We start from the raw sequence: 13,406 nt of genomic DNA, 5'->3' as shown, positions 1-13,406 counted from the left end.
TCTACAATATAGTAGGAGTTGTGAAATAAATAGGAAGTAAATTAATGATTTAAAAATGGAATAAGAACATGATGTTAAGCTTAATTTATCTGACTCCGCAAGGTAATACGGTTATGATCACGAAGTTGGGTATTATAAGTTCGGTATGTTTTAAAAATGAAAAATTTATCCGGAATTTAATTGAACCCATGTGATTGTAACTGCGCTTAATATCATAATGCGATGTTAACAAACCGGTTCTAGAACGGGGTGTTACAATAGGCTCCCACAAAATACATACAAAGTCATATGACATTTGTAGAGTTTACATTAGATTAAATTTATTAATATGAATTATTTAATAAAAAATCCAAACTAATATTAGTGTATCACATGCTAAACCCATTAACATGCATGAGAAGAAACCAAATGACTAATTTTGATGCTTTAGTGAAAACTTGAATTTTACCTGCATTGCGAATGCCAAGTGGATCAATGTTGCTTCAGACCAAGGCCTTCCAATAAACTGAAGACCAATAGGCAAACCAAATTTATCGTATCCAACCTGTGAAAGCGTGAACCACCAAAATAGACAGCATACAATTAGCATCTAAAATCATATATAAAATAACATATAGTGTCTGTACCCAAAAAAATATAAATAAATAAATAACATATGGTATAACGAAGTAAATGAGAATATGATCCTACCGGAACAGTGACAGCAGGAAGTCCCAGAAAGTTTCCTGCTATGGAATAACGAACAAGTGCAGCTGAAACGTGGCAAACAGTTCAGATTATATTAGACATTTTGGTGCTTGCTATTTATGCTAACACAGTCACAGACTTGAAAAATAACATGCAGAGATGAATGTAATTAATCAAATGAATTTCTTCTATACCTCCATTGACGTAGTCAAGTTCACCAGTATTCAGGGCATCATCTTGAATTGGATATGCAGTCACACTGTTATAAATACCATAAATGTGTTACATAAAAGAAAACTGCTACCAGTTAAAAGAAACCATTCTGTCAAGTTTGAGAAAACATGACAAACCCCGTTGTTGGTGAGACAATGACATCAGCCTCAGCAAATATTTTCTTGTGAAATTGCAATTGGCGATTCCTGTTCATATTTCAACAAGCTGCCATTAAAAAAAAAGACACACACACACACTACTAGCTTCACTTCACTAATTTAACTTTTATTATTGGAGTTTCTTGGCCTCATTTTTCATATCACTTAAAGGAACATGATTGACGTTGCGTGTAGCGAGCCAGCAGTAAAAAAAAAATTAAAAAAAATACTCTAACTAGTTTGGGATAAAGGTGTTATCGATGTTGATGTTAGATGAAGAAAATCAGGTCATAGCTTACCTAATTCTCTGAGCTTTAAGATACTCCAAGCCACTAAAAGAACCATAGATGCTTTGTGCTACCCTTGCATCCCATCCTAACTCTGCAAAGTTCCTTTGGTAGTAATTTGGTGATGTCAGCAACCATACTCCACAATCTAGAGGGCAATAATGAAGAAAGCAAAGAGTTTATGAGGTGCTTACTTTTCTCTAAAAGAATCGAGCAAAGTGGAACATTCAGATCCGATTGTTACATAATGTGCCAGGCGCATCACTTCTATCTCTGGTATGGTGACATCTATAGTCTTGTATGTTTGAAAAAACGTAGCAAGTTAGCAAGTAATGGCTGTGCTGTTTGTCAATGATGGGTTCAGTAATTGCATTAGAAGTGCTTTGGGAATTTTCTGTCTTTAAAAGATTGTTGAGTAAATATCCTCTTCGGTCCTCAGTAAATTTTATGATGTTCGCTTTTGTCCCGAGCAAATAAAAAGGCTATTCGTGGTCCTTAAAAAATTCAAAGTAGACCCATTTTAGTCCTTTTGAGAGACTAATATGGATCTTTTTTGAATTTGTGAGGGACTACGATTTCAACTAAATGGGTCCATTTTGAATTTCTTAAGAACTACGAATAGCCTTTTTATTTGCTAGGGACTAAAGCGACATCGTAAAATTTGCTGAGGATCAAAAAAAAGATATTTACTCAAGATAGTTTCTTTTAAATTCATGTTAAATAGTCCAATCACATAAGATTTGTTGAAATAAGGAAAGTAACAATCATGATTATCTAGTCACTGTTGAATAGAATTTTATATTCTGCAGTACCTTCCAACTGTAACGTTCTTGAAGCTTGTACAAAGCTTGGGAGCAGCATATTCTGACATCATCACTGCAATCATTAAACCACTAATTGATGGAAGTAGTGGTTAAAGAACATAAATGATGTTAGAACAACTTATTTTTTAAATGGGTTATGTTTATCTCATTTTACGTGAGATAAACATCTCTCTTACACACACAAAAAGGTTGGGTCCCACCACTTTTTTTTCTCTCTCCTCTTACATGTGGGTCCTACTTATACTTTTATTTCTACAACTTGAGGTAATTCTTTTCCTACAACATAAAAAAAAAATATCCCTTTTTAAATATATGGGAATGATAATGCATATTTTTATAGCTGAGAACTGGTGTCTAACCTTCCCATATTTTGCCAACTTGATGTCAGATATGGACTTAGTCAAGCTCAGCAGTGGAAGATTTATCTTGGTCTGAAGTTTAAGTTCAAAGAGATTAGAAAAGGTTAAATTCAGAATCACTCTGTTGAAATTGAAAGTGTAAGTCAAATCAGAATCATATGTAATATTTGAAACATGGGAAGACTAATCAATGATCAAAATAAGTTCTTACCAATACACCTGAGGGTTGATGGGATGGAATTTCACCACTGATAGCTGCATAACTATAAACAGTGGAAAATTAGATGCTGTAAGATCAATCTTAAAACTTCCTTGAAAAAAAGAATATCATAGAAAGGGCTACTAACGCGATCAATGCATCCTCAACCGTGCCTGCTAGTATTCCGACCATCCCAACTGTCCAATTTAGGGGAAGAACTCTGAATGTAGCAGAAGATCATTCTTCTAAATCATTACAACCCTCCAAGCATTTAAATATGATAAAACAAAAAATGAATACCCACCCAGCATGAGGTATACGATCAAAAGTTGGTTTCAGACCAACAACACCACAAAGAGCAGCAGGCATCCTTACAGATCCTGAACAGGAGTGCAAATATCATAGTAACTCACAAACTTTTTTTCTTATATGTACTCTTAATATATTCATGTACTACTGAAATAGATTTACCTAGCAATTTTCATGTATATCACTTAGGCTTAAACAGATATATGTACAATGCCACTTAGCAATAATGAATGTTGATTTCTCTGGTCTATCATGTACAAATATCAATCAAATACCTCCCCCATCAACACCAAGGGCAACAGGGCACAGTCCTGCAGACACCACAGAAGCAGATCCACTAGAAGAACCTCCTGCAATCTTATTGTTATCATATGGGTTTCTAGCAGGCCTACAAAGTAAATAAACAAACATGCTCCTGTCACCAACTGATTCAGTGTAAATTCCCCAATACGCTTAGTTCAGAAGACACCAAAGATGTACATATAACACATGGTGCTCTTACCCATAATTTGGATTTATTCCACTAGTTCCTGACCCAAGTTCATGCATATTGGTTTTCCCCACAAGTATGGCGCCACAAAATCTTAGACGCTTAACACAGCAAGCGTCCTCTTTACAAGGCCTTTCTTTGTGCAGCCACTTTGTACCTCCTTGAGGACACCATTTTTAGATGCTTAAGTGAATTATGAAATGAGCACTTCCTTAGAGAAAACAACAACACATCACACTACCTGTTGTCGGATATGGCAAACAATCTATCTCATCCTTGATAGCAACAGGAACTCCATCTAGCACAGATATAGGTTCCCCTACAAAAATAGTGTTGCATCAAATGAGTATCCGAACAGGGTTGAGTACACATAACATATAAACAAAAATGAGGAGAAAGCCTGCAAATGATGAAACTGTAATTTCTGTACTATTTCATTTGTTAAATTATTATTTTCTATGTCTCAAAGATTAGAAAATAGTATTCCCGAAACTTGTACCATGAGCACATGTAATCAGAAAATGGGGTAGGAGAGAGGTAAGTGGCATGCATTTTACTTCTGGATGCTGATAGCACAAGTAATCATATTTATGAGTTTCAATAGATGGCATCATTTAAAGCTTGAAAGAAGTCTTTTGATTTGGAATTGAAATTTAAGTTGTTACACAGTACCTTTTTTATATCTAGCAGTTGATTCATTTGCTTGCCTTAGTATATCGTCCACATTGTAGTGAATGAAAAATCCCATTTGGAGTGGCGGTTTTATGGACTCTTCAATAGCAGCAATGAGTCGTTCCGCAACCTGTGAAAATGAAAGTGAAAAGAAAGCATGAATAGAAAAGTACATCACAATTCAGAAACACTAGAAGTATGAAGTACTTGTGGATGTAATAATCAGAGATACCAAATATAGAATGACCTTGTAGGAGCAGATCATTCAATGGAAAAGAAAACTTATGCATGTTAAGTGTTGATGAGTAAACACAGTAGTAACAAGATGAGAACATGTTAAAAGAATATTAAAAGATGAAATACCAAGCGTGGTGTTATATCCCCTGAACGATAGGCTTTAGAATAATCCATTATTGTCCAGCGAAGGAACGAAGGATTTGTTCCATCAAGTTTTTCTTCTGAAAATATAGGCAAGCAATCTAACGCAAGTTGAACTTTCTCTGGTGGAGATGAAGAAGAATCTAAGCATTTGACTTCTCTTTCTTTAGTGTCTGCAAGAATAAACCGAAATCATTGATCCACTTGAGATAAGACCAAAATTCTGCAACCAAATAATACTCATATCCATAATTTCTCTCAAACCTTCAAAATGATGTAAGGGAACATAGAGAGGTGACTCTTGTAACTCTGCATTTGTAATAAGCTGCAGAAATAAAATAAAAAACCTGCTATTATAAGTTGTAATGTTGTGTATGCATGGCTAGTTTCTCGCAATACAAAAGGTGTTCAAGAAAATATATAAATATAGATAAAAAAATCAAACTCTGAACTTCAAAAAGAGAGGATGAAATTCAATCTTTATTGGAACAGAACATCATGAAATGGAATGCAAGTGATCATGGAGACATGGAACAAGAGCATACCTCGTGAATAAGATTGTTTCCCTTCAATATGAACAACAGAAAGGTTCCAAGTATTGGACACTCCAACAAATGAGTGAAAATCTTGATCAAAATTCCAGTCATGCGTGGAGCTGTGATTGAAAAGAGCATTAGCATTTTGTGAGTGTGTATAAGTATCATCCATTGAGATTAAGAATTGCATGCAAGCAAAGATTTTGATACAAATATCATATTCTAAACTTGAGAAACCAATGACATTAAAAGCAACTATTATTTCTCAAAATCAGAAACTGCATCATTGTTAAATTAAACACTTAGCACACAGTGCTACAGTGGTACTCCTCTGCCACCAACCAGAGAATGAAAATATTAAAATTAAGAAAGCGAATTATAAGAAACTTTCGATGAAAAACCATGCCAAGAGAAAAAGAAATCAAGATAACAAGAAGCTAAAAAAAAAAAAAAAAGAGGACAATGCATGGTGAACCTTTGACATTGGCTTGGAGATAGGATTCACTGCTATAAGGACCTAAATCAACATCCTTCACGGGCGTGTAAACCACACCCTTACGTTTGAACAAAACCATTTCCCAAGAAAGATTGTTGTGTTTGAAAGTAGAACAGAAAGAAAGAAGAGAGCAAGAAGATAAGGCGGAGATTGCTAAGAGGAACAAGGTGGTAATGCAATGTGCTTTGAAGTTTTAACCGTGACTCGTGTTAATGGATAGGATCTGATATGACAACTGGTAATCATGTGGTTTCCAAGAACATGATGGTGTGTGTGTTGAGTGAAACAAAAAGCTCAGCGCAAGGTTAGTGTCTCCTTAAAAACTGGTATGAAAAATTCAACAAAACAAATTTTGTATAAAACAACACATTTCTGAAATTTTCAGCCCGAGTTTTAAGGTACTCTTTATGTAGTTTACAAGTCAGAAGCTGACTTCAAATACCATAATTTTTATTTTTTATTTATTTTATTAATGTTAAGGTAAAAGAGTAAAAATACACCAAACGTGTTAGTTCAGTTGTCGCACGGGAGCTGAGTAGGTGAAGGTGAGAGCATGTGTTCGATCCTATCTTTAAGAGGAGAGGTTTAAAGTTTTAATCTTGAATTCGCCTCGAATTAGACTAGTCGCGAAGCAACGAATCAATTGAAATATTTCAAAAAAAAAAAAAAAAAAAAAATTGGCAACATAAAATTAATGAGCTACTGGTTTATCTTGTTTTTACTAATTTAAAGTAATTTTTATATTTGATGTCAGAGAGTGTTATTTATATTTCTTAGAAAACAGTTATTTTTCTTTTTGGGGTTCGGTGGAGTGTGTGCTGTGAGTTTGCAGGTTGAAACTGTTGCCAATTTAGTGGCGGTCTGCTTCTCACTCTCCTGTCAGTATGATTACGAGGTTCTTTTGTTTATTTTATTTTTTTGCATGGCACGCCCACAATTATATAAAGTTAATGCAATTTACTGTATGAGTTGTTAGTGCATTTATAGTGGTCCACTGCAACAATGTTGCTTCACATAAGATTGACTTTTATTTTTTATTTTTTTTACTTTTTCTTGTTCCAGCAAAGAGTGGAAAAGGGAGCTTTTCGGTTCGGTTGAATTGCATGAAAGAGTTAAGTACCTAAAATAAAAGAAACATGAATTTAAAACAACTTTCATGAACGTGACATGTTTAAGTTTCCTTGGGGGTGAGTGGCTAATAAAAGTATATATTATGATACAACTACTATTCGTGGCTAGTATTATTGAGAAGAACAGAAGTAGAATAATTTTAGGGATATTATTGGATGTGTGGGAGGTGGTGTGCTCTACCGGGTGAGGAACAGTCACGATCCTTCAATCAAGGTTGTGCGTTGATTGGAGTTTCAATACGAATTTATAAGAATATACTATTACCGTGCATTAAAAAATAATATAAACTATTAAAAATATCATCACTTAACACTTCGATCTTTATCGTCCTCCACTTGTAGAATTAAATAAAAAGCACAAAAGATAAATCAAAAAATTGGACATGTACAATATTCATGCTTCAAGTTTAAATAGCTCTTGTGTGAAGATGTATGTTAGAGAATAATATAAACTATTAAAAAAATTCTCACCTACCGAGACTTTGGATTAATTTGATTCTTTACGATGCATAGAGACATAGGTCCTTAGGACTTGGTATTTGTTAAAATTATGAATATCATACTTCTCCCCTCATAATTGCCATAAATGGAGGGTTTCGGTTGTAATTGTCGTGTAGTAAAAGTTGCTGCCGGTTCAACCATTTTGCATTTATGTTACTTGGGTTGATGGTCAGCTAGGCAAGTAACTAGGTAATTCTGGTAGCTTGGGTTGTGAATTTGATAAGTAAATTGCTAAATAACTCAAGTGAACAGGTTATTTGGATAACTACTTAATGGTGGAATTATACTAAAATGATTATGTTAAAATGATTATGTTAGAAAAATATAATATAAGATTATTGATTAGCCTTTATTTAATAGTTTGAACTTTTGAATTAAATTGATTGTTTATATGGTATTACAGCCTTCTTATTATGTAGTTATAAATTTGATCTTTACCAACCCATTTTCTAATAAAATTAAATTAATATAAAATAGAATAAAAAAAATAAACAGTAGAATATTCACGCTTCAAGCATATACTTTTAAGTAGGGGTGGCAATTCGTGTCAACCCGACCCGACCCGAATTTTACACGACACGAAAAATTTCAACCCGTACACGACTCGATTAATTATTCGTGTCAAAATTCTCAACCCGAACACAACCCGCTTATTTTACGGATTGACACGACACGAATAATCTTATAATGTAACCATGATCCATTATTACACATGTTAACACGACTCGACCCGACCTGACGTGACACGAGTTTTTTTTTTTTTTTTTTGATAACATATGTGACACGAGTTTTAGAATGCTCACATTCAAAACCTGTATTTGGCACTGATTTTACATCCAATAAAAGCATATACATCCAATAAAGTCACTGCAGGGTGAAAAGGGTTGTTTGAAACCCTAAGTGTATGATTTTTTTTTTACCACTCACTAAAATGACTATAATAACCTTATACAAAAACTATTTGCGGGTCAGAACAGGTTAACGGGTTGACCCGAACCCGACACGAATTTTTTCGTGTCATTTTTCTTCAACCCGAACATGACCCGAACAATAAACGGGTTGACTCAAACGAAAAAATTTCGTGTCGAGTCCGAGTCGAGTTAACAGGTCGTGTCAAAAATTGCCACCCCTACTTTTAAGGAAGGAGATGTGTTTGAGAGTTAGGAAAATTAGAGGCCAGAAGTGTTTCGTACTGTCTATAATTGAATGGGGTCATCTATTGAGAAATGCAAATAAAACAAATTGAATACGCTTGACTTGAGGACCCATGGGTATCATCAGCAAATTTGATATTCTTGCGGTCAGAAATTACTTTGTACCCAGTGTCAGTGTGTGTCATGTGCTAATTATGTCGCAGAGAAATTGTCCTCTAAGGAAGAAAAAGAAAAATTATTAGAAAATCATTATTCTAAAAAATATAATAAAAAAGTAAATTTCTCACGAATATTACTAAAAAATTATTTGAAAAACTAAAATATTTTTAAAAATATTAGGCCAATTTTTTTGATACTATACTTGATTGATTATAAAATATTACTAAAAATGTGAACCAAATTTACAAAATTAACCTTAATACCAAAATTGTCTCCTTTCAATTTCTACTGTTTATTCAATTTTATTTTATTTTGTTCTGTTTAGTATGAATTGGAATATCCTTTGCCTGGCCAGTACAACCACCAGAGGGTTGATGAATCATGATTGTTACGTTAAGAGAATGCCTTCCACCGGCGGGTGTAAATGGATTAGGCCAGTCTACGACTTAGCTCATATTAAATCAAACTTGACCTATTATAAATAGTAAAATCAATATTATTAAACTCGGCCCGGTTATTGACCCGGTCGAGGTACTAGGTCACTAGTTCAACTAGTGAGTCACTGGTTCAACTGCATGACCCGATAAATATATGTAAATCTATAATTTAGATTAAAAAAACTATAAATATACTTAAATACTTGTAAAAAATATACCAATTTCAAATATTTTAATATGAAAATAATAAATTACACATCATTGTCCAATAAAAGATCAATCAAACATATAATATTTGTGATACTAGTGTTTCAGGTTCAGTAAACGTCATCTTTAACTATAAATCAAATCAAAATTCCCTGCAGATTATATAATCAAGATAATACTAGTGTTGTAGGTACATAATCTATGTAAGCTAATAAACTACAAATCACTCAAATATCTCAAAAGAAAACAAATCATTTGTGTTTGAGAGTAAAAAAAAAAAGACATTAATTAATGAAAATAAATTAATTTTTTTTCTTTATAGACCGGGCCAGGTCACCGGTTGAACCGACCAGGTCACCGATTTTTACGAAAACCGGCCCGATCACACAGGGTGACACAGGTTCTGTAACATGGCCGGTTCAATATGAAAATCGGACCGGTTACATGACCGGTTCACCGGTTTCCGGATCGGTCCGATTTTTACAACATTAAGTAAAATAGAACAGACCTAGGCTTTTAAAAAAACCTATTTCGAAAATAGGTCATAAGTTTTTTTCTTCATATCAGGCCTATAAGCCTACAGGCCGGCCTATATCATATTATTTATTTTAAATAAAATAAATAAAATTATTGTTTTAATAATTTTGAATAATAAAGTGATATTATTTTAGTTATTCTTTTAATTGTTGAATGCAATATTGTTAAACTCGACCCGGTTATTGAACCGGTCGAGGTACTGGGTTAGTGGATCACTGGTTCAACCAGTGGGTCACTAGTTCAACCAGTGGGTCACTGGTTCAACCGCATGACCCGGTAAGTATGTATAAATTTATAATTTATATTAAAAAATTATAAATATATTTAAATACTTATAAAATAATTTCAATTTCAAACATTCTCTCTCTTTTTGGTAAATAAATATTTTAACTTTATTAATAATGAATATTATATTTTGTATTCCAAAAAAAAAAATATCACATTTCAAATACAATGTGATATAATAAACTTTTCAAAAAGTTGTAGTTTTGCAAAAGGGGTCGTTCCATTTGACAATAAACTACTCCTTTCACTTTAATAATGCAATAAATGCAATTCAGTACATTTCATCTTCCAATACAATATAATAAATGCAAAGTACAAAAGCATTGGCAGAAAGAAACAACTATTTCACTTATACAGGTTCATCATATTTCCAATTTCGTTTTTATCACGCTATCGTCTCTTTTTTTAAAACAGCTATCATCTCTCTTTCCTTCTTTTTGAAAATAGCTATCATCTCTTTATCTGCTTCTTTTTCTTTGCCATAGTTGCCACAATAGGCAAGGCCTTAATAAGTTTAAGCCTCTTCTTCTTCTTCGTCTGTTTATCGCCTCTGCACCGACCAGATATCTGGTGAGACATATGTACCACCGTGTGGCCTTCCCTGGTGAACCCCATTGCCGGCCAAGTCATTTCCACCATCTCCGGTGGCCACCGTTCCATTTTTTCCGACGTTTTTCCTTCCCTTGTGTTGTTTATTTTTGACTCGGCGAGTCACCGGCTTTAGTAAAACCGGTCGGGTTATTCCAGTTCACACCTGGTCACACCGGTTTGTTTGCATGTCCGATCTATTACCCTACCAGGACCGGTCACATGACCGATTTACCGATTTTCGGTTCGACCTGGCCGGTCCGGTCTGATTTTTATAACACTAGTTGAATGTTTAATAAGCTTAAACATGCTAACAGGCTTAGGCCAAGGCTTTTATTTTTTAAATATAGGTCATACCAGACTTGTAATTTGGGGCCTACACAGGCTAATAGGCCAGGCCAGACCCAATATTTTTTACACAGGCCTGCCCTATTTAAGCCAAAGCCTAACCTAGCCTAGCATATTTACACCCCTACCTCTCACCCTTTGCACTTGCAGCTAGGAGTGTAAATGGGTCAAGCTGACCTGACCTGACCTAACCTATGTTTGGCCTGGCCTGCCCTTTTTGAAAATTAGAATGAGCTTAAGCTTGTAGAAAAGGCTATTTAACAAATAAGCCATATAACAATTATTAAAAGCCTAGCCTACAAGCCTGTAGGCTGGCCTATTAATTTTTTTAAATAAAATTATATATTTATCTTAACTATTATTCATTATCCTAAGTCCCAACTCTCAACCATAATTTCTTCCCTAGTGTGCCGCTTCTCAGTTCTCACCCTAAGAGCACTAACTCATTTGTTGGAAATTCTAGTTAAAAAGGAGAGAATTTTAGGTCATATTCTCATCCTAATTTTTGGTTTCATATGAGTTTATTGGTTTCATATTATTCTTCTCAGGGAAAAGTGTGTGTCATTTTAAAGGATGTAAATTTGTGTCATTTTAAGTGAAAGAAAGAGATAGATTATGGGAGAGAGAGTGGATAAAAAAATAAAGGTGTGGGTCACACCTCTTTGTGAGAGTGAAATGACACAAGTTATGGGTGTTCATCAACCGATTCAAACTGCGGTGACTGAACCGAAAAGCCGAAAATCGAATTAACCGAAAAATCAAAAATAAAAAAATCACAAAATTTAATTGGATTGGATCAGTTTTTGGATTGATTGGTGAAAATCGATCCAATCAAAACCGATCCAATTTTTTTCCAACCTTACCATCTTCTTACTTGAGCCTTTTCTCAATCATAGCCCAAAAATCATATAGCAAATTTCTAAATCCAAAACTCATTAACCCATCATGTTGGAGAAAATGGGTTGTGCTTAATCTATGCTATGCTTTTTTTTGGTAAGATACAAAATATATTTTTATTACATAGGTTATTGTTGTTATAGGATGAAAATTTGGGTTATTTCGTATCTCAGGCAACCACATTATAAATTTTTTGTTGGAAGTAAAAGATGGTAATTTAACTTTTTGTTGTACAATGCTTCTAGATTGTACAATAATCATCGTACAAACTTTACAAAGCCGATACATACAAAAGATATGTTATTTGCACAATAATCATCATATAAATCTTAGGCTTTTCAAAAAATCAAAAATCGATCCAATCCAAACCGAATAGATGATTACATGATTAAACCGAAGGGATTGGATCAGATGATTTTTGCTTTCAAAATTGATCTAATCCAGACCGCGAACACCCCTAACACAAGTTGTGTCATTTAAAAGGAAAAAATATTTTTCCCTTCTTATAAATATATCATAATTGGTAGGCCTAGAAGGCCTATAGGCCATATTAGCCTTTCTATTTTTTAACAGTAGGTCAAGCCTGGCCTATAAAGTATAAACCAACCTTTAATAGGCCAAATAGGCTCAACATATTTTTACATAGACCTAAGTCATAAAGGCCAAAGTCTAGCCTAACTTAGCCCATTTATATTCTTACCTACAGTTAATAGAAGAGAAGCCATAGATGCAGCTTGACCCAAACAAATTGTATTGATCGGAGACCGAATATACTGTATAGTATGATAAATTGCAAGGCCTACAAACAACATTGACACCAATTCAAGTCTCAGAAAAGAACACCATACAATTAAAAATCATAGCTTTTACACATCAAAGATTGGCTTATGCAGAAAATTTAGGATTTTGGAAAATGGGTTCCTCAAACTAATCATGAGGAATACAAGTCTTATGTTGTAGGAGACTTGTTATATCATGTCATAGACACAAAGCATGTGGGGCCTAACTCTTTTAAAAGAAGTAAATAAATAAATAAATATTAGAACAACTTTTGAAGTATAAGTAGGAGGGGTATGTTATCTCATGTAACATGAGAAAAAACATACCCCCAATAATCATATTTTGAACAAAGATTTGGAATTAGAGAAACATAAAGGAAAATGAAAGGAAATGGGGTTAGGAACTCACCAGCGGTGGTGCCACCAGGGAGTTAAGGTTCATGTGGATGGGCTTGGAAGGGTTTTCGGATTCAAGGAAAATTCTCTCTTTTTTCTTTTTTCTTCTCTTTTGGGTTTTTTTTTTCTTTTTGGTTTTTCTCGAGAAAATAGAGGAAAAGAGAAAAACAGAAAATAAGGGAGGGAGAAAGGACTAAGAATGATGGAAAAGTGTCTAACTAGATGTGTTGAGGTGGAGGTGGTCGTTGAAACAGAGGTAGTGGCGGTGCTTAGGGATGATCGGAGGTTGAAGAAGAAGGGACATAAAGCATAGAGAAAGGAGGGGCATTTTGGTCCGAAAATATTTGAGCGATTTTCCTATTACATGGGAATCCAAAAAT

General features: G+C 34.1%; 1 protein-coding gene across 1 annotated transcript; it reads right to left on the bottom strand.

The window, feature by feature from the left end:
• Positions 1-412: 412 nt before the first annotated feature.
• On the bottom strand, positions 413-5,911 carry LOC133304067 (fatty acid amide hydrolase-like). The gene is made up of 19 exons (XM_061504037.1): positions 5,588-5,911; positions 5,122-5,231; positions 4,841-4,901; positions 4,562-4,749; positions 4,199-4,328; positions 3,768-3,845; positions 3,539-3,686; positions 3,312-3,424; positions 3,032-3,107; positions 2,876-2,947; positions 2,740-2,791; positions 2,529-2,600; positions 2,158-2,238; positions 1,540-1,640; positions 1,358-1,450; positions 1,038-1,106; positions 882-946; positions 691-752; positions 413-544 (listed from the first exon to the last, which is right to left on the bottom strand). Exons 1-19 carry the CDS (start codon positions 5,685-5,687, stop codon positions 413-415), a joined length of 1,803 nt encoding a protein of 600 aa, XP_061360021.1. The 5' UTR covers positions 5,688-5,911.
• Positions 5,912-13,406: the final 7,495 nt, after the last annotated feature.

This window comes from Gastrolobium bilobum, unplaced genomic scaffold (genome assembly GCF_033153095.1).
Source record: "Gastrolobium bilobum isolate Gb01-03AN ecotype WA unplaced genomic scaffold, APGP_CSIRO_Gbil_v1 utg7510, whole genome shotgun sequence".
Lineage (NCBI taxonomy): Eukaryota > Viridiplantae > Streptophyta > Magnoliopsida > Fabales > Fabaceae > Gastrolobium > Gastrolobium bilobum.
The sequence above is the reverse complement of the archived record's forward strand: the minus strand, read 5'-3'. Positions and strand labels throughout refer to the sequence as shown.

Coding starts and splice junctions, on each gene's coding strand:
- LOC133304067 (XM_061504037.1), bottom strand. CDS start 5,687: ATGGTTTTGTTCAAACGTAAGGGTGTGGTTTACACGCCCGTGAAGGAT. Junction 4,329..4,561: donor GGGATATAACACCACGCTTG/GTATTTCATCTT, acceptor TCATTTTCACAG/GTTGCGGAACGACTCATTGC. Junction 1,451..1,539: donor CTCGATTCTTTTAGAGAAAA/GTAAGCACCTCA, acceptor TTACTACCAAAG/GAACTTTGCAGAGTTAGGAT.